The sequence below is a fragment of the Lonchura striata genome, chromosome 19 (genome assembly GCF_046129695.1).
Source record: "Lonchura striata isolate bLonStr1 chromosome 19, bLonStr1.mat, whole genome shotgun sequence".
In the NCBI taxonomy this organism is placed as follows: Eukaryota; Metazoa; Chordata; class Aves; order Passeriformes; family Estrildidae; genus Lonchura; species Lonchura striata.
The window spans coordinates 2772090-2797045 of record NC_134621.1 but is presented as its reverse complement, the minus strand read 5'-3'; the positions used below and the strand labels follow the sequence as shown (position 1 = coordinate 2797045).

The 24956-nt window shown below is 40.8% G+C and overlaps 2 protein-coding genes across 3 annotated transcripts in view; one reads left to right on the top strand and one right to left on the bottom strand.

The window, feature by feature from the left end:
* The window catches only part of TBCD (tubulin folding cofactor D), a 112039-nt gene that overhangs the window by 6438 nt on the left and 80645 nt on the right, over window positions 1–24956 (top strand). For both annotated transcript variants that reach the window (XM_021535835.3, XM_021535834.2), the window contains exons 7-13: window positions 2012–2144; window positions 8532–8577; window positions 11261–11393; window positions 12502–12653; window positions 13525–13585; window positions 14006–14080; window positions 16821–16915. In XM_021535835.3, the coding sequence (XP_021391510.2) occupies window positions 2012–2144; window positions 8532–8577; window positions 11261–11393; window positions 12502–12653; window positions 13525–13585; window positions 14006–14080; window positions 16821–16915 (695 nt within the window). The remainder of the gene's footprint in view (window positions 1–2011; window positions 2145–8531; window positions 8578–11260; window positions 11394–12501; window positions 12654–13524; window positions 13586–14005; window positions 14081–16820; window positions 16916–24956) is intronic.
* On the bottom strand, window positions 20143–22688 carry ZNF750 (zinc finger protein 750). Its single transcript, XM_021535837.3, has 2 exons — window positions 21265–22688; window positions 20143–20854 (listed from the first exon to the last, which is right to left on the bottom strand). The coding sequence occupies exons 1-2, from the start codon at window positions 22686–22688 to the stop codon at window positions 20143–20145; spliced, it is 2136 nt and encodes a 711-aa protein (XP_021391512.2).

Genomic DNA, 24956 nt, shown 5'->3' with positions numbered 1-24956 from the left:
CTGACATGACAGTGTTGGGAGGGCTGGAAGTTGCCAGCTGTCTGTGAGATATTACTGTTGCTTGAATTGGATGCAGCAGTGGTTGTTGGGAATACTGCTTCCTCTGCACATGAAAACAAATTACAAAGACCATAAGCAGGGATAGTACACACATGTCTTTTGTTTCAGTAGCTATTCCAGTCCACGTTCTGGGATATTCTAGTGGAATATTCAGCTCAGGTTGGAATTGATTTGGGGGTTTTTTTTCCCCCTTTTTAAAGCAGTAAAAGCCCCGGCTCTGCTCTGCAGCCTGTGCTCAGCAGAGGGCGCTGATTAATTTTAATTAGGAGTATATGTGCAGAGCAAATTTGGGAACAGAATACATGAAGCTGGTTCTAGTACCAGGTGTGCAAGGCTGTAATGGTGCTGTATAGTGGCCTTAGAGTTATTTAGTTTATTATGAAAATACCATTTTCAAAACAGGCTGGTGACTAAAACACTTCACCAGAAATTAGAAGGCTGGCTCCAAGGCTTTTCCCTGTTCTCACATCCCCAAAGCCAGCTCTGAGCATAATCATTCTGACATGAGGTTTCTGTGCCATCTCCCTGGAGCTGGACTGTTATTTGGGTGGGCAGGAGCACAACGGTGCTGGGACAGATGGAGAGATAAGATACAGGAGTCTGACTCTGTAGCACACTCTGGGAAAGTTCCTGGGGAGAAAGTCTGGGCTCTGCTTTGTGCTCCAAGGAGTTGATGGATTTCAAGTGAAGTTTAGAAACATCAGGATTCAAGACCTCCTGTTTTCCAAAATGAGCTGCTTCTCACAGGGCAAAGGAGCTGGAGTATATTTCATGAATTCTCCTTTCTGCCTGCTCAGTGAGTGGTTCCAGTCGGAGGAGATGGGGCTGATCCTTATCCTGGTCTTAGTCTGGAGGTTGGGAAAGAAAGATTTAAACTCCTTGGGGCTGAGGAAGGGTCTGGGAACCAGCTCAGCCACTTCACAGGTCACTTCTCTCACACGTGCCCTTGGGCCAAAGGCAGCTTCATCCTCCAACCCAAAACAACCCTCCTGCAGCTCACCCCAGATCCTCATTGTTCTGCTGCTGAGCAGCAGAGGGACTGCCTGGGAAGCCAGTCCATCCCAGCAGCTCACTGCTGAGGTGTTCTCTGTATTTAATAAATTTAATACCCCATCAGTCAGCTCTTGGGGCTGTTCCCCAGTTATCTGTAGGTGTAGGAAGGATCTGGGTGCTGGCTCTGGGGCACATCCTCTTTGAATTCCTTGAGTTGTGCTTGGGTGAGCTTCCCCATGTGCCTTATTTCCACTGGGTGAGTTGAGGACAAGTGCAGTCTGAATTGTTGCTGCAGCAGGACCTGGTTTGTAGGAGCCAGGACACTGAAGTGATGCCCTGACTGCAGCTTGGCTGCTCAGGGGAGGGCTGAGAGTAGGTTTATGGTAGTTTAGAATGAAAAACATTTTCCCTTTTCTAAGATTACTAGAAATACATCTCTTAACTCATCTTGTGTGTTAAATAACGGGTGCTTGACCTTTTCAAGTATCTGAAACCCCAAATGTAACCCTGCTGGTTGCTTCTTCTGGGCCTGACTGGTGACAGTGCCAAAGGGACCCAGTGCTGATTTCCACTGATTTTCAGATTTGCAGAATGGCTGTTTTTGGTAAGAGAGGAAGAATCCACCTATTTGTGTCAGCTTTTCACTAATTCTAATAGAATTAATTTATTAAAAGCTTTGGAAATTTTGTTGCTTTACAGTTAAGATAAGAAATTTCTAGAACCCGTGTTTTTAGCTGGGTTTAAAGTGAAGACAAAATTCCAGGTCAGAGCCTTGCTCAGAAACAGATGGGCTAAACATAGGATGGTTTGGAGTGTTCCCACCCTCAGTGATTTGGGGAAAGACACGCTGAAGAATTGTTCCAGGAGCTACAACCAGTTTGGATAGGAGGAAAAATAATTTTTCATTTGGTGTCATAAAGTCAATGGCTGCAATGTTTTCTTTTTTTTCCTGTGACAGGTTTATTGTTCGCCCTGATGTCAGGCAAAGCAGGATGGCAGATTTCCTGGACTGGGTGCTCTCCATGTTGTCCAAATCCTCCTCCCAGACCATGGAGGGCACTGTCATTGTGAATGGCATGCTCCAGGCCCTGGTAAATACTGGTTTTCCCTTAAAATATAGACAGTTGTGTTTATGGCCATCCTATACTGCTGCAGGAGGCCCTTGACAGCAAATGCACAGAGGGGCTCCTGGCAATGAAAAAAGGAGAATTTCCTCCACAGCAATTTCGAGAATATAACTTCCCATGCATGTGTATTTTCTTTTTTTTGTCATCCCCAAATGAAAGTGAAATTGCCAGTATAGATATTTATAAATAACTCTCAAAGTAGCAGTCATTTCAGTAAGTTTGGGTTTGTTTGCTAATCTGAATGATTTTTTTTGTTGAATGTCCTTTCCTTGTGAATTGATGGTGGTGTGTGACTCAAAAGAGCTGAATTCTTAGTTTGGGTTTTAAAATTGACACACTGTGTGTGGGGAAAAAAATTTGAGCTGTTGTTCCAGGGCACTGTTCCTCTTGTATATCCTAAGAAGGGCTATTGTTAAAAGCTTTGTTGTAGTTTTACACCCTTAAAAGTGATGGGGTATGTTTTGAAATCCTGGGGTAGCACGTCTGGTGATTGTGCCATTTTTGATGTCCAAAAATATTTGGGCAGAATGGATTTTGTTGGGGGAGGAATTGTTGTTCCCTCTTGCTTTGGTTGTTGACCAAGGCAGTGCACGTGAGACAGATCATGAGCCCTTGTGCAGTATTTGCAGTTGCACAGGTTTGAGGATTTGCTGGTGTTTGTACAAGTTTTGATAATTTGCATTAATTTGCCACTCTTAACCAGTCACTAAGAGGACTTGTGTGCAGTGTGGTACTAAACATCAAAGCAAAGGTCTGGAGCAAGCGTGTGGTTTTTTTTTTAGTTGTTTCTTTTTCCTCTTGAGCTCTTCCAAATCAGAAGGGAGAAGAAATGATCTATATTTAGAATAACTGAGGACCTGCTACTTAAGCAGCAGGAAGCGTTATTTGTGTGCACTGCAGCGTTTCAAAAGACAGAATGATGTTTCATCATTTTATTGTCAGATCTGGAAAGGGAGACTGAGTGTTTGCCATTCCCGGGGCATGATGAGACCTGCAGGATGTATAATGCATTAGTGTTTTGTCATAATTCCTTTGAGTTTGGCTTTGGCTCCATCCACCTGTTCATTAGTGCGCACTAAGCGAAACAGGTGAATACTCAACAAGTAGAATCGAAACCAGAATGTGATACAATAGACCTGGGAGCAGAGCCTGCTCCTTTGCTTTTCTGGGATTTTTTTTTTCCCCCTCCCCACAGCTTGTAACTCCTGTTCCAGCTGGTAGATACGAGCAGATTTGTAAAGCCTTTTCTTGCATTTAGTTTTCAATTTCTCCTTTCAGTCACTACAATGAATTTTATCATTAGGGATAAAGGTTTTCAGACTGGTATATGTATGCATGTAGGTGCTCAAGGAGAGCAGGAAATATTTATTTCAAGAGTTAAATGTTATAAATATCATATTTATATATAGTTACATATATTCTTAATATTTTAATATGAAGAACTTTGTCTCACACTTGTAGCAGCACTATGTTGTCAAAAATATTGACTGAAAATAAGTATTCAAAATAAGTAAACACTTCTATTTAGCATGCAAGTCTAACTTCATATAGTATATAATGTGTTCTATTTATTCTATAAATAAATAAAAGATATTTTGACATAACAAATAATCACTACATTTGTAAAGCAGAGTGCATCTCTCTGAGAGGCAACTAAAAGTTGTGGCAACAAGCTTTAGAATTCTTTGCCCTTGGATTCCTCCAGCCCTTTGTTACTTTAAGAGTCAAACTGCAGCTGCTTGGCCGTGTCTCTGAACAAACAGGAGGAAAAAGATAATTTTTCAGTTTCTGGTCAGTACAGCAAGGTGGAATTTGGGACTGTGCAGGTTTTGGGAATGATGTAACCCAGCAGAGTGGGGATAAAAAGTCTCTCCACACCGGAGCAGGGTGGGTTTTGGTTGGGTTAGGATTTTGTGCCGCTCATAGCCTGCATTTACTGAGCAGCTCTGACTGAGCTAGCACGGAAAAATAGCTCAGAAAAGACACGAAACTCCTGCATTTCAACGAAGTGAAACTGCAAGTCAGGGACGCAGTGAGTAGTTGGCCGTGGCTGACTTTGATCTGCCTCCTCGTGGCCGTGAGCCTGGCGATCAGGTGTGTGCTGCGTTTCATCTCCCTCAGCGTTCTGTGCAGAACGAGTCCGGCTGTTCCGCGGCTCCTGTCGGAACACGCACCCCGCCTTGCACGGCGTAATTGCACCGGGGCCTTTGGCTCTCTGCTCCCTTCCACCTGTCCTCACCATTTCCCAACGGGGGGCACCAGCAGCCACCTCTGCTGACACCATTTCAAATTCAGTGTTTCATTGCCCTCCTTTGTTGAAACCTCTGTTGCGCTTGTTGAAACCTCTGTTTCATTCGCTTCCCTGCTCCAGTTTGGCATTTCAAGGACTGAAAATGTTGGATTATTAAGCAATTGCTACTTTTTTTATAACATTTGTTTACTTGAAGGAAACTTCTAGCCTGTTTCAAGAATCTGCATTTTAAATTCTCTTGGTCTGGAGGTTTGCTTTTAAACCTGCCATTATATCAAACAGCTTTTTAGTTATCGCTGCAGGGTGCAGCACTCCCAGTTCTTGCGTGACAGAGATGTCATCACGTTGAGGTAGCCTTGGGCATTGAAACTTATTAAACCTTATTTGTTTTATAAGTGATTCAGTATACAAGTGTGAGTAATAATTAAAAAAAATAAAACGCCCTACACAGTGATCTGATGAAACTCAAGAGTCTTAAGAACGAGGCATTTCCCTGAGCTGTCTCTAATGCAAAGGTTATTTAGCAATAGCTACATGCTTATGTAAATTTGGCTCCAGGGAAGAAAGAACTCTCTAACTCTATTCTTTCAGACCCAGAGGCACAAAAATAGAATATTTCCAAATAGAATGTTTCCCAAGTCTCTGTTTTTGGCATTCTCAAAGAATTGGCTGTATTAGGATTGTCTATTGGCATTATTTTTAGAAAAAAGGGGTTGTTGCTTAGTGGTTTGGTGATAGGAAAAGCAGTGTTGGTGAGAGGTACAAATGTTCTTATGTCTGCAGGTGCCAAGGGCACTGACTCCTTTCTGCTCATGCCATTTCTCTCCTGTCACAGAGTATTTCTTCTAATGTGGCCTTGTCTGATACTGCTGGGTTTTTCTCTTCTCACTAGAACCTTTGTGGTTCATTCAAGATTCAAAAGTTATGTTAGCATAAAGCTGTTTCTTGTAGAGCATAGTACTATCTCAAGCTGCTAAATTTCTTTTCCTTCTGAGTATTTTAAATGTGTGGATTTTAAATCAAGATGGAAAAGGAGATACTCTGTCAGCTCTCCATGTGTTAGTGTAAACATGCCAGATGTTCAGCTGATAAATAACTGGGATCACATGAAAGCTGCCATCACTGTGTTGGTGTCTGTCAGTGTTGGTGTCATGTTGATGCTCAACACCCAAACACGTGCAGCCCACAGCAGGAATGCTGCTTGTGCGGAGGCACAGTAAGAGCAAAGCCTTTAACTAACCCATTTTACCTTCAGCTGCACGTAGAATGCATTAAATATTGCCTCCTTCCAAGTGAACTTCAGTTCTGCCAGCATGTTCTCCCTCCCTGCTCCTGGCCTGGAGGCAGGGATGGCTGGTGGCATTCCCGGGGTGTTGTGTGGCTACCAGGGGGTGCTCCAGAGCAGTGCAAGGCATCATTTCCTGCTCTTCCCAGCGAGGCTGGAATTATCCTCCCAGTCCTCCTCTTGCTTACAACCAGAGGGAAGATGCAGACTTGTGCCTCCTGCTCGGCAGGAAGATCCACTCACTCCCCACCACCCTCACGGTGATTTGTGTAGCTTGGGGAACAAGTCCTGGAGATGATCCCGACTGATAGATCTCCTGCAGGTCGGGCCCAAAGTGGGTTATGCAGACAATTGGCAGGTGTGGTGTCTCTGCTGGGATTATTAAGAAACTGGGCTTTGTTTGCCTTGCCCTGCGCTGTTTCTAAAGCAGAGCCAGACTTGACAGTCATCATTGCTTGCACACCACTGATTTTCTCTAATTTGTAGGTGGCTTAATTATTTATAAGAGAGGGAGTCGCATAGTTTTGAAGAGCTGAGCAGGTTGGGTAGGTTGGTGTGTGCTCTGTGTCCTCGTTAGGCAGGAGCCCGTGGCTGCGACTGCGGGATGCTCCGACAGGCAGGCTCCTCGTGCTCAGCCCTGCTGACACCAAAATGCCTGTGCAGGTGGCAAACCAAGCTTATTAATTGCTTTGTTTGTATCAGATTTTTGGAAATGGTGTGCCTTGGATATTTTTCTTCCTTCAAGGCAGGAAGTTTAAGCTGGGTACCGTAATGCTGATTTGCTCTTTTTGCTTTTTTTTTTTTAATTTTTCCTCATGATTTTCATTTGTGCATCATGAACATTTCTTTTTTAGTATGACCCCTATGAGCTCCAGGTTTACAGTATTTTTCTGAAGGAGTAACTTCGCTGTACATGCCTGACTGTAGCATGTGCTGGAAGAAAATATTTTTTCTGCTTTCCCTAAAGTCAGCCCTGGTTAAAGTGCTCTTTTATTTCCTTTGAGAAAAATACATCTATTACATTCAAAAGTTTTAGAGGTTAGGACTTGGGGATGCTTTTGCATGCGTTGATTCATAAATAAATAATGAACACTTCTCTTCTTGTTTTTTCTACACTCAGAAAAAAACCCAGACATTGGATTTCATGATTTGTTGAATACCTGAAGAGTAGTTCTCCACAGTTTGGCTCTTACCTATTTACTTGTGTAAAATTTATTTTTGAAACAGCTGTTAAACTTCTCTGACACAGAGAAATACCTGATTTATCAGTTGTAGAAACTCCAGGAACTGCTCCAAGGTTGTGTCTGACCCCCAGTGCACCTCACTGGATACAGAAAAAACTTTTTTCCTATCCAGACATTTGGCATTTTCATCTCTGCTTATTCCTAAACCATTGGGAACATATTTTATTGATCAAAAGTAATTTAAATATTATGGCCCTTTAAAAAAAGTTTAGTTCTTAATTCAAATTAATAATTATTTATTTACAGTGTGCTTTGTTTGAATATGCTTTAATATAGTAATAATGATTTGGAGGCAGCCTGTTTGTGCCTTAAAAACAATGTTTGCTTTAAGTTAGGCAGAAAGGAGCTGTGAGGGTGCAGGGAAGGAGTTGTGAGGATGCAGGGAAGGAACTGTGAAGATGCAGGGAACAAAGTGATGAAATGAGTTTCTGCATGTTTCAACAAAGAAAAGTTTTAGAGGAACTCTAAATTTGTTGTACCAAAGATTTGCAGGTCCTCTGACATATTTTTTAGGCTTTTTAGTACAAGCAGAGTTTTGTTGTATGTCATTGGGAAATTTTTGTATTTTTTTAGCACTGACTTCATATATTGCTAAAAGCTGTGCCAATTTATACATTTGAAGTGATATTTATTTCTGTTGTCTGGGCCTGAAGTCGTTCTATTACATTGCTGCTTTTATAAAAGTCATTTTTAAGGGAGCCGTCACGCTTGCCTGCATTAACATCTCAAGTATTTTGATATATAATAGCGAATTCCCATATATAACTTGTAGTAGTGCTGATTTGTGATCCTGAAATACAATTTAGTAACAAACCAAAAGGGACTGGGCACACAGCCCCAAGGTGTTTTTCTTGCTTCTGTTGCTCGCAGGCACGCCTGCAGCGCCGGAGGCATGTGTGTGTTTGGTATGTGTGAGAAAGTACCTCTTTTTAGGGGAAGTCTGTTCTTGTTTAACTCCCAGGCATATTTATTGAGGAAGATTTTGCTTCTGGTGAGTGCCAGAGCAAGGACAAACAAATGCCTGGCCAGGGTTTTGATACATGGGGAGCTGAGGAAGCTTTTAGTGAGTAACGTGTTCTGTCAGGTGTTAATAGTCCCTGGTCTGGCTGCAGTGCTGGGGTTAAATCCACTGGGATATTTAGCTGCACATGAAGTTCCCTGGGCACAGGAATTGCAGCTGGCCTGCTGGAGGTGTATTTGCAGGTGTCTGTAGGTGGTTTAGTCTCTCACAAGCCGTGGTTGCACCACGCTGAGCTCCTGTGACCCAGCACTGAGCCTGATGGGTCAGGGACCTGAGGTAGCCCAAAACTGGTGGCCTTTTTCTTTTCTCATTTCTTATTCTGTTTTTTTTTTTCTTTCCATTTTCTCTTGAGTGTTCTTTTGCCACCTCAGTGCCCTGAGCAGTTGCCAAGAAGAACTGCACCCTGAGACTCTTCCTCTTATGCTGTTTAAATCAGCAAACACTACACATTATTGTGAGAACATTAGAAATGTTTTAAAGCTAAATGCTTGATATATTGTGTTACAGAATCTCTGTGTTCTCATATATGTGTTCCCTATTTTAATTGTAGGCACAGCTGTTTAAACATGGCAAGAGAGAAGACTGTTTACCATATGGTAAGTTTGTAAGTTTGGGTTCAGTTTTGCAAGTCATTGCAGTAGAGAAGGGAAAAGAAGATTATCCTGGTGACAAGTGGCACTGTAAGGAGTAAAATCCATGGTGATAAAACAGGGAAAATGAGGGCAGCCAAAGCAGAAATGACTGTGAGGGAGGAGCAGATGCCACCAGGGAATGTTGTGTTGGAACAGCACTTCAGAGGATTTGGCAGGTGATTACACTGGCCATTGCTGTAATACAGGATCTGAACACAGAACATATAAACTGTTAGATGTGGAAAATATTTGTTTGAAATTCAGTTGAGCATAAACTGGTTTTGTATTTATTACTGCTGGAAGTTTTGCAGAGACTCTTAAAGTTTTAATACAAACACAGGATTTCAGAAAACCCAAGTTTAAGAACCAGCTGTGTACTGGACACAGCTGGAATCATGTTGGGATAATTCTGGAATATGAGAAGTTTTTTAGTGAAAAGAGATTATACTGGGTGCAATTAGGGATAGACAGGAAGCCAAAAAAAGAAAAAGAGAATATGGAGGTTTTTGAACAGTGTAGCTGAATTTTGGAATTATGTTTGTCTTGGGGTGAATCTTGAAATATGATCAGAACTGACTGCAGTGTGATCTTGAGCCTTACTAATAGCAATAAAGGGAGGCAGGGGGAAATGGTGGCTAGTTCCAAAACACTGCAAAAGGCCTGGTCAGTTTTGTGGAGTTTATCCAAGTACCAGAAATGGGGTTTGTGCCGTTCACAAATTACAAATTTACATCAGGAATGTAAACTCACTTTAGAGTGTTTGTGATTTCACTCATGAAATTATTTTGGCCCTGAGAAGAAGCTTTTTAGTTCTGGTGCTGGAAAGTATCATTCTCCCAGTTCCTAAGGCTGAGATGCAGACACTTCCTTAGAAAATGCCTGAGAGATGGGTAATGATGGAGATAAGATAGTGAAGACAAACAGCATGGAATGACACAGGTGCAAATACTGGGAATGCCATTGCACAGGAATAGCAGAATTCACTGGGGAGGCTGCCAGAGAAGCAGAAAAATAAACAGGCTGGGAAAATGACAGTGCAACAGGAAGTGACAGAATTTAGAAAAAAACACAGTATAACACTGTACAACCCAGTATGGAAGGAACATATTGAGCTCACAGCATTAACCCTGCTGGTAAAATCAGAAGCTTTGGCTCATGGCATAGAAAGAATAGTGAGTAGTTATGAGTCTGGTAATAAGAGAAAAACCAGGGACATATCAATGAGTGAATTTACCCTAGAAAACCTAGAATGCTCACAGCTGAGAAGCAGATATTCAGATGGGAACTGTTCAGGATAAGAAAATGAGAGAGGAAAAAAAAATCTAAGATTTTTAATTATAACAGATCTGAGGATGAAATAGAAAAAAAAAATAGGCAAATGTCAAAGCAAGATCCTGTTTGAAGTCACTTGTGACATAGAAGTTGAATTAAAAACAAACACTAGCCCTGGAGTAATTTACATGGGTCTGTAGATATTTTAGTGATTCAAGAGCTGGCAGGACTTGGAAGAGGCCTTTATTTATATATTCTTAATTTATTTTCTGTCTGTGAATGATGATGTTTCTGCAGCCTCTTCCTCCTAAACTATCAGTCTCTTGGGCTTTTATAACTGCAAAAAATCCAGGTTGCTGGAAGGTATTGAAGTAATAACAATTATCACTGGCTTGTCTGCATGGATTGTTTCATTTGTAATTTTAGTACATCAAGATGCATCACCTCTCTTTTTAAAAGACTTGAGCATATTTGTAAGTCATGTCTTACAGTGTCTCAGACTTTGAAATAATTGCATTTTCTTTGTGTTTTGAAACCCCTGATATGAGGCTGGGGAAGGAGGCTGCAGAGGATTTGGCTCCTGTGGCTCCATCTGAACAGTGCAGTTGGAAGCCCAGTGGCTCTTTCAGAGCCTGACTCATTAGTCTCTATTAGCTAATGGTCAACTTCTAAAGAATTTTTTTCACCCTAATGAAACTGCAAAAGGGCTTTTTTTATTTGTAACAGCCATGGCTTCCTTGTGAAAATTTTGAATCCTGGAACTTTATCCTCATTAACCCAAGATTCTCCTTTCTCTGTGTTTTTTTTTTACTTGTTGGACAAATAATGTTGTTACCTTTGATGTGCCCAAATGAGAGGTTTTGTGGCTGATTGTTTACACATCCACAATGTTTCTCATGTCTAAATGTTTTTGGACATCCATCATCATAAAAATTTCTGTGTCAGGATTTGGTACTGCCTGAGAATACTAAATGAGGAAAGGGAAAGCTTCCTCAGTGTGCAAGAATTTTTCTGTATACAAGAATTACATTTTATAGCTTCTGGTTCTTTTAGATCACTGAAAATTCTTAGACCCTGAAAGACACTTGGATGTGTTGCTTCCAGTGAGAATCAGGGGCATAAACACTCAGAGAATGTAGATTATAATTTTCATAATCAAAACTAATCCTTAAAGCCATCTCTCCTGTTTGGGCAATGAAGGATATTGCAGCTATTTGACCAGTGTCAGCTACCACAAAGTAGGTAACGGGGCATTTGTATTTCAGTAATGCCTTTAAAAATAGAAATCTCCTAAAACACGGTCAAAACTTTCAAATGTTCATACCAAGGTGCTTTCTAAAAGCAGTTTTTCTGGTGTTTTTGTTTTCTTTTGCAGCTGCTACTGTTCTGGAGTGTCTTGATAACTGCAAGCTGTCAGAAAGCAATCAGATGGTTCTGCGCAAGCTGGGCATGAAACTGGTCCAGCGACTCGGGCTGACTTTTGTGAAACCAAAGGTAGCAAAGTGGAGGTCAGTTTAAAGCTGAAAAGTTCAAAAAAAAGGAAAATCCAAAAGCACAAAACCAGCTACAAGTACATAAATCCATATGTTTGCATTCTGCTCCTCTTAACCTTCCCTTAAAGACAAAGAAATCCCTGTGGGAATGAACATTATTCTTCATTTGCATTATTTGGAAAAAGGAGGATTCTTCCACTTTATGTAGTTTCTTGTATTTTTTCTCAATTTTGGTGCATAAATAAGTGCTGGGACAAGCCAAATCTGACTTTGCACGTTGCACAAGCAGAAGCCTGTTCCTATATAATGCAACTCACTAAATATGGGAAGATGGCGACCTTTGTTCCTGAAGCTGATTTAGTACAATTTTGTAAGAGTGAACATAACTTTTTCCATTACCTGGTCCTACCCTGATTCAATAGAAAGTTCACAGGGGAAAAGTGGTTTGCAATCCCGCTCTGGTTTTGCATATTAGTCAGGTTTTGGTGTCTGGTTTTACCTACTGCCAGAGGGCAAACTCTTTTCTAGATTTCTCGCACTGATATTTTAAAATTGCAGGCTCCCTTGGTGACTATTTTTATTGTATTTATTTTACTGGCTTTTGAGAACATCCTTAGGCATAGAAAATTCTTTTTAGGTGGAGAATGTACCTTGCCCCATGGCAAAAGTCAGTTTAGCATGTAAAGTCTATCTTTTGTAAGAATGCATCTATACCACGGGCTAAATATTCGAGTACAGCTTGGTCAGAAAGTACTGAGCTGGCTTTGAGATTTAAAAAGCAATTTTTAATAAGCTGATTTTATTAATTTTTTTAAAGTTTTTAGAGAGACTTTTGGGCATGGGAATTTTGTCTCTCTTGTTAGCAGTGGAAAATAGGTTATAGTGGAACAGGAAAGAAGGGATAATGAAAAGGAACTATTTGAATAGTCTGGCTCTTCTCACCTTGGAAAGCAGACAACTGGGTCAGGAGCAAGGAGAATGGGGTATTTCTCCCTTTCCTTTAAAGAACTGGAGAGCTGTGCCCTGGGAGGTGTAGGAAGGTGGCAGGCAGACTGTGGCAGTGTGACCCTGCTGCAGCTGGAAGTTAAATCAGAAATCTCTCAAGTGTGTGTTTGCTCTGCAGGTACCAGCGTGGCTGTCGGTCCCTGGCTGCCAACCTGCAGCCTCAGGGTGCTGCTGTGCAGAACCAAAAGAGAGAAGTTGCTGCTGCTGCTCCTCCTGAAGCTGATGATGATGAGGAATATGACATTCCAGGAGAGATTGAAAATGTTGTAGGTGTGTTAAAGCTGGAGAGAAATCGTTGCAATGCTACTTTTCTTTTAAATTTAAATTTTTAATTTATATACAAATACACAGTATATAAACCTTCTATTAAACTTTAAAAATTCTCTACAAATCCATTTCTTACATGCTGCAAATTAAACATACTTTGGAAGATGATCTGGTTGGGGCTAAAAAGTGATGTGGGTATCTGTGCTAGTGTGAACAGCTGAAAAGACTCAAACTTCAGTCTGTGCAGCTGATTGAAATAGATGGTATTTTGTCATATGATTTGGATTTCAGCATCTTAATCAGAAACTCAATACTGGAGCATTTGTTGTGGAGTTGGCCGTGGAGGTATAAAGATACTGAAATATATTTTACCAATTTTATCCAGTTCTATAAAAGAGATGCCCTGAGCCTTTCACAAATGGAAAGGTGAATTAAAATTTATAAAGAAATACAAAACAAAAAAATATGTCATAAAAGCTGAAGAATTACGGTTTAATTTTTAGACTGTGGTAGTATCAAAGGACGAGCATTTGTTTCTTAATATGCAGTTGTACTAGTTGGTGGATATTCTGTAAATAAATAGGCAAAAATTGCATCAGAAGACTTTTATAACAGAATAATCTAATGAACCTCTGCTAAAAGCACCATGACCTCCATTTTGAATATTTTAAAAATAAAATCTCTTTCCATAAAACAATTTTGACATATTCCTTGAGTTTTTAATTTCAAGTCATACTTGTATGACAAATAGAATAAATCTAGATACAAACATTTTTATACAAAGAAGCAAATGAAGTTTGAACATCTTAAGAAATTTTCTGTTGTTAAATAAGAATAATCTGTTTGTTTTTTTTTTAAATAAAATTATTTGCAGAACAATTGTTGGTTGGCCTGAAAGACAAAGACACCATCGTCAGGTGGTCTGCAGCTAAAGGGTAAGTTTGTTATGGTGACTGCAAACAATACATATAAACAATATATAACGTGTAAACAGTATATTTCTGTATTTATTTATTTTTATTTATTTTTCTTCTATTTTTGCAGCTAAACTGTAAACAATATAGAAATGTAGTGTAATCCAGGATTGGTAATTTGGGTGTATTGCCAATATTTGCTGTTGCAAATTTCTTCAAAACGCTTTTTTTCTCTTTCTCTTTTAAAATGTATTTCTGTGGGAGGTTCACTGCTGTGTCATTTTTTTAAAGTTTGAGATTGTTTTTTAAGGGTATCAGTCTTAGGGCATTGGGGTGGCATCTTGAAGTCAGGAGGATTGCAGTAACTAATTTTTTTCTGTGATTTACCAATTAACTGTAGTACTAATGATCCATTGTGTGCTTCTTTTTCTTCTTCCGTAGAATTGGTAGAATAACTGGAAGACTTCCAAAAGAATTAGCAGATGATGTGATTGGGTCTCTGTTGGACTGTTTTAGGTAAAAATCTTATTTCACACTTTACATATGTCTAAAACATGTCTGCTTGTGGAACAGGGGTACAGCAGTTAGGATGAAAGGTCTAAAAATCTGTAAATTTTCTTGCTGTCCTTCTCTCAGATTTCAAAATCTTTGAAGGCATAGATGGGCTAAAGGTATTCAATAAAGAAATTATTTCTCATCCGTCCTCATGACCCCATACTAAGGTAATGTGCAGGGATTGAAGTTAATATTAGGAAAAAATAAATAAATACTCATTAAGTTGCTACTTGAGAGATTCCTGGTGTGCTCTGGTTCATGCCTTGAGTTTAGTGTCCATCTTTAGAAGCCCAGTAGAACTGGAAATGATGTTCTGAGGTTCACCAGAGGTGAGAAACAATCTCTGTGTGAGGGGAAGCTGCAACATGTAAGGAGGGTGAGGAATAAATAGGGTATAATAGAGATTTATGCACTTGGGAATGGTGTGGCAGTGGTTGCCCTCTGGGTTTTGTGTTACTGAAAGCAAACTCAAGCATCAGGTGGCAAGTTTAGAATAGAGACAGAGTGGTATTATTCACACAGTTAAACAAAAAATTAAACAAGTATCATGGGCTTTTGTTTAATATCAAATTGCTCGTCACAGCTGCATTGGTTACCTGAAATCTAAACGAGTGGTTTAGGGCAAGCCAATAACAAAAAGAGTTTCTTTATTGGCAAGAAATGCTGGTCATGAGCAGTTTGTCACTCAGATTTCCCCAGTTTTAAAAAGTATTTTCACTTGGGTTGTGAGTACAAATAAAGGATGCCAGCTCAAAGGATAACACATTAGAAAAAAAGAAGGTATAAAGTCTGAAAGACTTGCAAGGAAAGTATCCACTTGGATGATCCCTCAGTGTGTTACTGTGATTAATTTAAGAGGTGCTGCTGATCTCAATTATCCCTGGAGCTTCAAAGACCTGTACTCACTGTGTTTTCTTTCCTTGTTTTTCAAGTCATAGGGATGAGTAATTCAACTAGTAATTGAGTGACCTGCTTTCTTCAGAAACACCTGGGAACAAACGTAGGCAAGCACAGAGAGAACCTCTGTTGGATTCTTTGCACTAAATATCCTAGTGACCAAAATAGGAATAAATCAGTTGCTCATCAGAGGCACTCTTTTATACCTCTTGGGATAAGAAGAAAAGATTTGTTCTGTGTAGACAAATCAAAGGACAAGAGTCAGGGAAGAAACACGTGATGATTTTTCACTGTGTAGTGAGATTGTCAGCACAGTTCCACTGGGGTATGAGCCTCGTGTTGTTCAACATACACATAAAGAATCCTGGAAAAAAGGGCAATGAGGGGCTGAGGAAACCAGCTGATATTCCAAGTTGATTTAGTGTAGTGAGAGCTAAAAGTGACAGGAAGGAAAGTGTTACAGAAGGCCAGGTGAAGTACTATGACAGTAAATGTCATGTAAAATACGATGTCTCATGCATGCAAAGTGATGCACTTGGGGCAAAATGCTGCTCACTGTCAATCCCCTGGAAGCCACTGATCTGTCAGAGTTCATCAGGGGAGTGCTCAGCAATACATGGCAGGGCAAACAGGACAAATGTCATGTTGGAAATGATTAGGAAAGGAAGAGATAAAACTAAATCACTGAGAGGTGGTTTAACTGATGGAGCTTTTTACAGGTGGGAAGGAAAAGGGTGTGATTTGCTGTATCTCCACTGTAAATAGGCCAGCAGGAGGGACAGCGAGCAGCTGTTGAGGATTCACTCTCTCCCTGCTGCCAGAGCAGGGAAGCAGCAGGAAGTGCATTTCCACACAATTATAATTAACCAGTGGAAGTCATTGCCACAGGATGTTATGGGAGCCAGAAGTGTAAAGGGAGTTCAAAAAGGGATTATACAAATTAATGGAAGAGAGTCCCTTCAGAGGTTATTAAATAATAAATCCAGCTCCAGCCTCTGCTTGAGCTGTCTGCGTGCTGCCAAGTGCCAAAGCCAGGGGGACAAGCAGGGGATGGGGGTCCTGCTTGTCTTTGGCAGAGCACCTGCTCTCAGAGGTGCAATTCAGAAATGGTGTTGGGAGAGATGAAGCTTGGATATGACCTAGTCTGGCTGTCCAGTGTTTTCTTCTCAGATTCCTGCTCCTGGTGTAATACAAAATGAACTCTGTTCAGATTTAATCCTGCAGCAGGCCAGCTTTCCTCTTTTCACTCCATTATCTGCCAGCCCACTAAAAATTGATTGCCACTTGGGGGTTTTTTGCTGTGTTCACTGCAAGTTTCTCTGGTTTATGTTTTCTAAAGGTGAATAAAAATCACTATTTCCTTACTTCATAGACTTTTCTAAAGGGTTTGCTGGGAATTGCCATTTGAACCTCTTTTGCAAGTTAAGGGCTGCATTTGGCACTAAACCCATTCGTTCTTTTGGTATGTTCTGTAAATCTTTCGCCCGTGTACTAGGAAGTTGTTTTCCTTTTCTCTATAAATTTCTGGTATTGAATCTTCTGTATTGAGTTACGTTTATAGTAATAAATGTGGGGTTTTTTTCTTATTTAATCATATTTATAGTACTGTTTATGTTACATAAATGGGAAGGAAAACATGTTCAACTTGTCACTTTTCTATTTTACAAGTTCACTGGTATCAATAACACAATGAGAACATGCTGGTTTGGATTAAGGCTCTTTTAAAATGTTAGGAATTCACCATAAAAAATTAAATCCTGAGAGAGAGGGTCAGTTTTAACAAATTTTTCTGTTCTGACATCAGTTTCCAGGAAACAGACAACGCGTGGCACGGGGGGTGCCTGGCCCTGGCTGAGCTGGGCAGGAGAGGATTGCTGCTCCCTTCCCGAATCTCAGATGGTGAGTTGCACTTGCTGACTGTATGTTCATGAAATAACAATTCATAATATTAGGCACCAAATGTATGGCAACAGACTGGGATTTGCTCCTGTGTGTGTGCTGGGTGATGACTGAAGCACTGAGTTCTACAGTAAAACATTTGCCTATGGGGATATTTAAGTCTAAAGCATTGGCTTGGGTGTGCCTTTTTTTATACTTAATAAATATTTCTTTCCAAAATGGAATTAATTTCTTGAGGTTTTCTTCTTTCTTCTTCCCTCCCATGTTTCTTTGTACACTTGTATAAAACAATTCTGCATGTCTCCATATTGTGTCAGTGTCATTATTTAAGCAGAATATATTAAATAATTGATGACTAACTTGCACTTTAAAGCCAGTAGCTTCTGCTGTTTGTTTATGGTTAAATTTCAAAGGCCAGTTTCATGTAATTTATATATGAACTGTTTATGTTTTAAATGGGTTTTTGAAATAGCAGGATGGAAAGAAAAAGAACAGGACAGAGGAATTGTTTCTTTATGTGTTCTCTAGTTATCGACATACATTGAATCAGAGAGATATTAATGTCATTTTGGTCAATGCCATATAGAGTGGGAATGACAAAAGCACAATGTAGCAGTTGACATCCACCCTTGGGTGCTTTTACAGCAGTGTGTTATTATAGATGCTTCTTTGCACCCCATCTGGTGCTCCTGTGTTGAACAGAGAAGTTGAACGCTAAATTCAAAAAATATTTCAAAGCTGGTGTTTTCATACTAGTTATTCAGGGTGCTAAATCTTTCCTAGTTTGAAGATGTGCTGTAAAATGTGGCATTTAATACAGTTTATTACTCTGTCTCCATGGAAGGAGTTCACGTCCATTATAGCGTGTGCTGCATGTGAGAAAGTTTATGCAGTGAGCCTTCAGTTGGTTTCCCTTTTTCCATTACTTTTGCCCTTGCATGATAAAGGTGAAGCAGTTAAAAACCTTCCAGCTTACAGCTGGGGAATCATGCAAGGGAAATCCTCCAGAGGTAAATCTGTATTTCAGTTCTCACAAAACCAAAACTGTACACCTCTGTCAGGGAATCTGGATAACCTCATGACATAGATTTTTGTTTAATTTGAAGGTAGATCAGATCACCACTGGAGCTGGCTTTTATAATTAATATTTGTGTGGAGATGGGGGAGAGTAAATCCTTGAATTCTAGGGAAGAAAAAAGTTTTTCTTCATCCACTTTAAAGAAATTCAATTTACCAAGTGAAGAGGTACATAAGATTTTTTTAAAAAAAATTGTGGATGATAGTAACTGAAGCTTTCTGCTTTCAGAGATGAGTGAGGCCCATAGTGTGAAGAGTGGCAGTGGTGACACATGACTATAATTTCATGTTTGGAAATTAGGGATTTAGCAGCATCTGATCCTAAGATTGGAACTTTAATCTTGGACTGGAAAGCAGCTCCTTCTCTTTGTTCTGTCACGTGCTGGTGTGCAGCTCAATACCTCACTCTGACTTTGCCCTGCTGTTGGCATTTCAGCTAATTTGGCTTCTTCTGCTACTGCATTCCCTTTTTTCAAACTCACATTGCTATTTTTGCCTTTTGATAATGTGAGAGCAGCTTTTCTCTATGAAGGATTAAATTAAAGACCAATGTATCTTTTTTTGTTTCTTACTTCAGAAGCTGAAGTTCTGTCCTTTACTATTTAATTACCAAACTTGTCACAAATCTCTGTCTGAGTTGTTGGCTCAAAGCAGCACAGCACAAAACATGAGTTAAAAAAATTCTGGGAATTCTGCATTGTGCTGAATGCAGCTCCACTTTCTTGAGTAGATTTACACCTATTAGTGATGTTCAGGCAAGTAAGGATGCCCCTTCCCTGAGTAATGATCAATGAGAAATTTATACCTGTGGTTTTATGGGAATAATGCTTGTTCTGGGTTTGTACTCCTTACACTGTGAAAATTTACACAGGGATCAGCCTTGTTTTAGTTGAACTTTTGCAGCAGTTTGGACAAGCTGGACAGCAGTTTTAAGGCAGAGGGAATTCTGAGCTTCATAACTTGGAATTAAAATATGGATGAATTAACCTGCATAATAAATTTCCATCATTGAGGAAAGCTCCTTTTCCTTGTTTTGTTTGCAATTGATTTGGTCCCAAAATTCTGCTTGCCAATTGAAAATTTAACTAGCAACTTCTTGCTAGCTGTTCTTCAATATAGATAGTGTAGCAAATGTATTTGTGTTCATTAATGACTTTCCATATATTTTAAGTACAGATCACAAGATTTATTTGAAAAATTGCCAGTTTATATACACAGATATAGAACTAGGAAATAGTTTTATGGCTGTATGTAGAAGGACACAGAAACTGATACTGAGTAATACACATGTACTGAAACAAGACCTTCCCCAGGAGAGTTTGCCTCAGGTGAAATAAATTATATAAATAACTTTTTAGGCCTGGAGTTTGAAGGTTGCCCAGTGTCTGTCTAACCTCAGCAAAGCAGGCACCTGGATTGCTTAGTTCTTCATATTTTCAGTGTTGTTTTCATAGCCATTTACTTAAAGTTGAACATAAACTGCATTTATTATACCTGTGCAGGCTTTCTTTGGTTTAACTTGAATCTTGGTCTCAGTCAGTGCGAGAAGAGGTTGCTTACACAGGGTTTGGGGCAGTTTATTTAAAGTGGCCTCTGCCTCTGAGTAACTAAATTTGGTCTGTTGTTCTGTCTTAGGGCAGAATGGCAAAGTGCATCCATACATGGAGCAGTTTTTACAGTATATTCTAAAAAGCCAGTTTTAATCTTAAGCTTATTCAAACTACTGCACAGTGACATAAAAAGGTTTTCAAAGGAGAAAAAAAAAGACCAAAAAAACCCCCTATTAGATGAAGTTAAGGCTGGAAAAAGACTATGACAGTATGTTATTGAGCAATATTGTTTCTAGAGCTTAAACGTCTTTTAGAGAAAAGAAATTGTAAAAGTTATTTTACATCATACAATTGCAAATACCCCTTGAAGATTCATCTAATTCACTTTGGCTTTAGTAACGAATGCAAAAATTCACTCATCAAAACCTGAGCTTGTACAAGTCAAAATTCAATTACTTAAAAATATTAATATAAAATTATGAACATTATTTACAATGGACAGACTGAATGTATCTTGTCACGGGCCAAGCCCAGTGAGTGAGGGTTTGTAGAAATTTCACGATGACGCTGGTAACCAGAAACTCACTGAAAGGAGGAGAATTAAGACACTCTTGTTCTCTTCCTTAAAGTGAAGACTCTGCTGCAGTCATTGGGCCTGACCCTCTTAGCACCTTGCTGGGATTTTGTGGATTCTTTTTGGTTTGTCCTTTTCTGTCCTTTCCCCTTTGGGTTGCACGGAGCATCCTGGGCGTCGGCGGCGGGCTCTGCGGGCGCGCCGTGCCCGTCCTGCGCGCCGTGCCCGTCGCCGTCCAGCCGGGCCGTGCCGGGGCTGTAGGCGGCCAGCTGGCACAGAGCCACGGCCGCCGTCTGCTTCTGCTCGTCACAGCTCTCCATGAGCCCCAAGTCTGCCTCGCCACGCTGGGCTGCGAAGGGTTTGTCACAGGCGCCGCTGCTGCTGGCGTTCTTGGGGACGCACGGCTCCGCGCCGGAGCTCTCCTTCTCGGCGCTCGCAGGGGCGGCAGCGGCGCCGTTATCGTGGGATGGGCTGTGGAAGGACGTTTTCAGGCTGGCTGTGTTACAGGAGTCCTTCACTGAGAGGTTCAGGGGCATGTCCTGCATTTCCAGGAAGCTCTGCCTGTCTGTTTTGGATGGGGTTTTGTACATGTGCTCATGAGCAGGTCCTGTGCTTGTGTCGGGCTTTTTTGAAAGATTGAGGGGACCTATCCCTGTGTCTTCTTCTGTGTTGGAAGGTGAGCCCGCGTTGTTCTGACCATCAGTCTGTGTGTGTGAGTCTTCATCAGTGACATTGATGCTGAAAGAAACGAGGAGAAAAGAGAATTTACTATCAATTGCTCTTTTCAACTGGGGCTGAGGAAGTGGTCAAGAAGAGGAAAAAATCTAGCCTTCCAGGGTAGAAGTCTGACAATTCTGTTGTTCCTCCTTTAAATCCCTTTCACCATACCCATCACTGTAATGAAAGTAATTCCCTGAAGTACTCAAACACCTTGGAAGTTCACAAACACAGTGGAAATTCCTGGTACACTTAAGGAGAATGAACAGTCTGCTCACTATAGCACCTTTGTGCTTTGCACAGTTAGTACAGAACATATCAGCTCATCGCTGTAAATCTAAATATATCTAACAAGCATTGTATGAAATGTGCCCATCTGTCTTTGTGTGCCCCTGGTAAAACTGACAAGAATTTGCAAAGTGTTATGTTACCTGTTAGGTGAATCCCCTCTCTCCTGCTGTGCCTGCGTGCCTTGAAGGGAAGGAGGTTGGTCCGTGCTTTTCCTCACAGGTCTGAAGGCTGTGAAGTTTTCTTCTGATTGGTCATACTTGCCCAGGGATGTGGACGATGACTTGTTGGAGAGGTCAAACAAACCCTCACACGTGTGGCTTGTCTGGGTGAAGTTGGTGGGGCTGGGTCTGCCAGGGGAGCCTGTTGCCGCGCTTCCCGCGAGAGGGCTCATTTTGGCATTCTCTCTTTCATTTTGGTCATCCTTAGCGTTACCTTTGGCGTGCAATAACGTCATTTCTTTTTCATAATCTGCTTGTTTTTTATGGGAACTTAGAGGGTATTGTTGGGAAGGGCTTAAAGAAGCTGGGTACAGCAAGGTGGTTTCTTCCATCAGATGAGAGTTTTGATCCCTGTTAATACCAGCTACGTGTGAAAATCTGTAAAATGGAGGATCTGTTGGCCTACAAAATCCATATGGTATTGGTGGAGTGGAGTGGTACTGTTGGAACAATCGATAGTGTTCATATGCTGATGGATTTAGGGGTTTTGGAAGTGGCCCAGGGTGGGGAAGAAAGTGTCTTTGATCTTGTGTTCCATAGACAGAGAGAGCAGAGCTTTCACACTCTGAGTTACCTGGGAGCAGGTAAGGTGTGTAGATAGCAAGCCGGTGCTCATAGAAATGGGGTGAGTACTCAGGAATCATTGGTTGCATGTAAGGTGAAATGGAACCAAAGCCTTTTGTGGGAGCAACTTTATGTGGAAATTCTGGGAGGAAAGAACCTGCCTTCCATGGGTGAGCCGGGGCGTGAAACGCAGACTTGGTGTGGAAAGGAGAGCTTTTGTTAGAGAGGGAGAGGATTTCAGATGCCTCAGTGATTTCTGGGCCTTTGCTGTCTCGGTGTTCTCCGACGGGAACGAAGGCTGAGGGCCTGACCATGCCCTCCATCAGGTGCTGCACGCCGATGGCACCTTCTGCTGCGGAGCTGGCAGGGCTTAATTCCTTTGGAATCGCAGGTTTCTGTCCTTGAATTGCGGCGTTCGTTGCCTGGTTTTGTAACTCAACGTTTTCCTTGGCGTCTTCTTTTGTGAAAGGATACTGAGGCTTTGAATCGAGGCTTGACAGTCCGTTTGTGACAGATTTAGAAGAAGTTGGTTTGACGGTAGACTCCAGCTGGTTGATCTGTTTGGGCTCCAGGGAACTGCCCTTTGGACACTTGATGACACGATCCTGCTCCGACACCAAAGTGATGGAGTTTTTGCAGAGGCCATACTTCATGTGGTTAAAGAGATGGGATTTCTCATTGCAAGTGAAGGGGCACTGGAAGCACTTGTACTTGAATGGCTTTCCCGGTGGTCTTGGGATGTAATGAGGCTTCTTGGGTTTACGTTCTTTGAGGAGACTCATTCCTTTTTCTGCTTTAAACAATTAAGTGTAATGGTTCTTTATAAAAACTTTCTTGTGGTTGGCTTCCCTCGGTTTTAGCCTCGTGATGTTTCCGGTTTTTCAGGTTTCTAGAATCCTTCTTCCCAGGTGAGGAGAAGCAGCCAGCTCCTGTGGTGTCTCAGGGAAGAGGGTGCCGGAAAACAAGGCTTTTGCCACTGGTAGTGCAGGAACTGAAACACAAAGTTTAAAATGAGCTGTAGTGGAACACTGGGACTAAACACAAAGTAGTGCCTTCTCTTAAGAGCATTGCCCTTCATACTGCATACGTTGTGTTATTTGGGTATTTTAAAGCAGAATAAAAAAGCTGGATGTCAGACTGGAGTTAGATGGGCATTGACCTCTGGCATCCTCCCTCACCCAAACACAGCCACACAAGTGGCCTAATTTCCAGCAGCAGCACTTGTCACCTGCCCATGCTGTGAGTTCTCTTTGAAAGCTGGAGGAACACTCATTGAGAAGATGAAAGTAGAAATCCAGGTGGAGCTGTTGAGAGAGGAGTGGAGTGGGTGGGATGGGAAGAGGCAGGTCCCAGCAGGGGCTGGATGTGGGGCGAGCCTGTCGGGCCGGTCCGGGAGAGCGAGGAGGGAATTTCCTGCTGTGGTGACACAAGGGTGGGGTGGATGGGTCGCTCTTGGGCGGCTGACTGGGCTCTTTCTGAGACTGACCAACCCCTCTCTTCACTGGTGTGGCGTTTCCCAACAGCCCAATCTCAATGGATACCTCAAAAGTGCCCAATCTCTCGAAGGATAAAACCACACCGATTTTCTTCCTCTTCCTAATTCAATTAAGAGAAATGAGCGCTGCAGTGTCTGACTAATGGAATCCTCTGCCTGATAAACACATCTCCCATCCTCCTGCTGCGTCGCTTCTCACAGATTGCACACAGTTAACACGAGTGTATTAACTCGGGGGGGAAAAGTGCCTGACAGTAATTGATTTCCAGGGGAAGGATCTATCTGCCTTTCTCTGGAAAAACGAAGCTTGTGGATACTTTATCCAGCCCAGTGATTCGCTGGGTAGATAAGTCGGGAGGGCTTGTACCGGCTTGTTCCATTATGTTCACTGATTCTGAAGGCGTGAGAAACTCTCGGAGTCAAGTTCTCATGATTTTATAGGATGTGTTATGGCAGAGATCTAAAAACTGATGATTTCATCATGAACTACAAGCATCATTATCAAAATGATGACTGTTGCAAAACCACGTACTGTATCTATTGTGTTACCCGAAACTACAGGAATACTAATTGGAAGAGTGACGAGATAGCTCCATTTTTTTTGTTAAAAAAAAGCTTTTTACATAGAAGTTTGAATTAGTATTATTAAAATACTAAGTTTATGAAAAGAATTGCTGGTAATTATGTGCTGTGAGATTTTCTTTCAAGTAGAGATGTTTTGCATTTCTTAAATCAGAGATTATTTAACAGAAAATGGCAGGCAACATATGATGAAAACTGAAGGGAAAGCTACAGAATTGCTGCTTGGCTCATCAGGTACAGTAATTCTAGCAAATTGTATTAAATGTTGTTTCTGATGTCATAGAAGTATTAATTTTGTTAAAACAGTTATTGTGAAGGAACCCTTAAAAATGCAGAGCTGCTCTGCAAATAGAAAAAAATAATCAAGCTTTTTCCTAAAATTAAAAATTATTAAATGTGCTTCAGATTAATGAAAAGTAATTGCTAGAGAAGTAGCTTTTTGTTTTTCAGATTTTAATGAAGTTGTTTGAGTTGCATATTGATACTGTAAAAGAAACAAGGAAAAATACTTTAGCATGTTAAAGTCTCATCATTGGTGTATGGCTGAAATGGTAGTTCAATAAATTTTCAAAATTAATATATTGTGTTTTAAAATATTTTAAGTAACAATCGCAGTAAATCCTTTGAAATATTAAAAATAATATTTTTACATGAAAAATAAGTAAATTAAATATTGAGACATAGGAGAAGTTGAGATAGGGAACTGGGCTTTTTCTTCTGTCTTAAGTGAGCTTGTTGCACTTTTTTTAACTAATGATGTGTAACTAGCATGGAAAGTTTGTCATGGACTTGGTCAAGTCAGTTTTTACCTGTTACTCTTTATATCTTCTTGGAAGTGCTTGTACTAATTATTCTTGAAAAAAGATATTGTTGTCAAAACTCCATTGCTTTCTCAGGTGAAGTATTTATGATAACGTCCGAATCTGCATTCAGGTGCAGCATTTATAATAAAGGGATGGTAATTAGATTTCCT

Excerpts from the sequence above, each read along its gene's own strand:
- ZNF750 (XM_021535837.3), bottom strand. The coding sequence starts at position 22,688 with ATGAGTCTCCTCAAAGAACGTAAACCCAAGAAGCCTCATTACATCCCA. Across the intron at positions 20,855-21,264 it reads AGAGGGGATTCACCTAACAG|CATCAATGTCACTGATGAAG; the intron begins GTAACATAACAC and ends CGTTTCTTTCAG.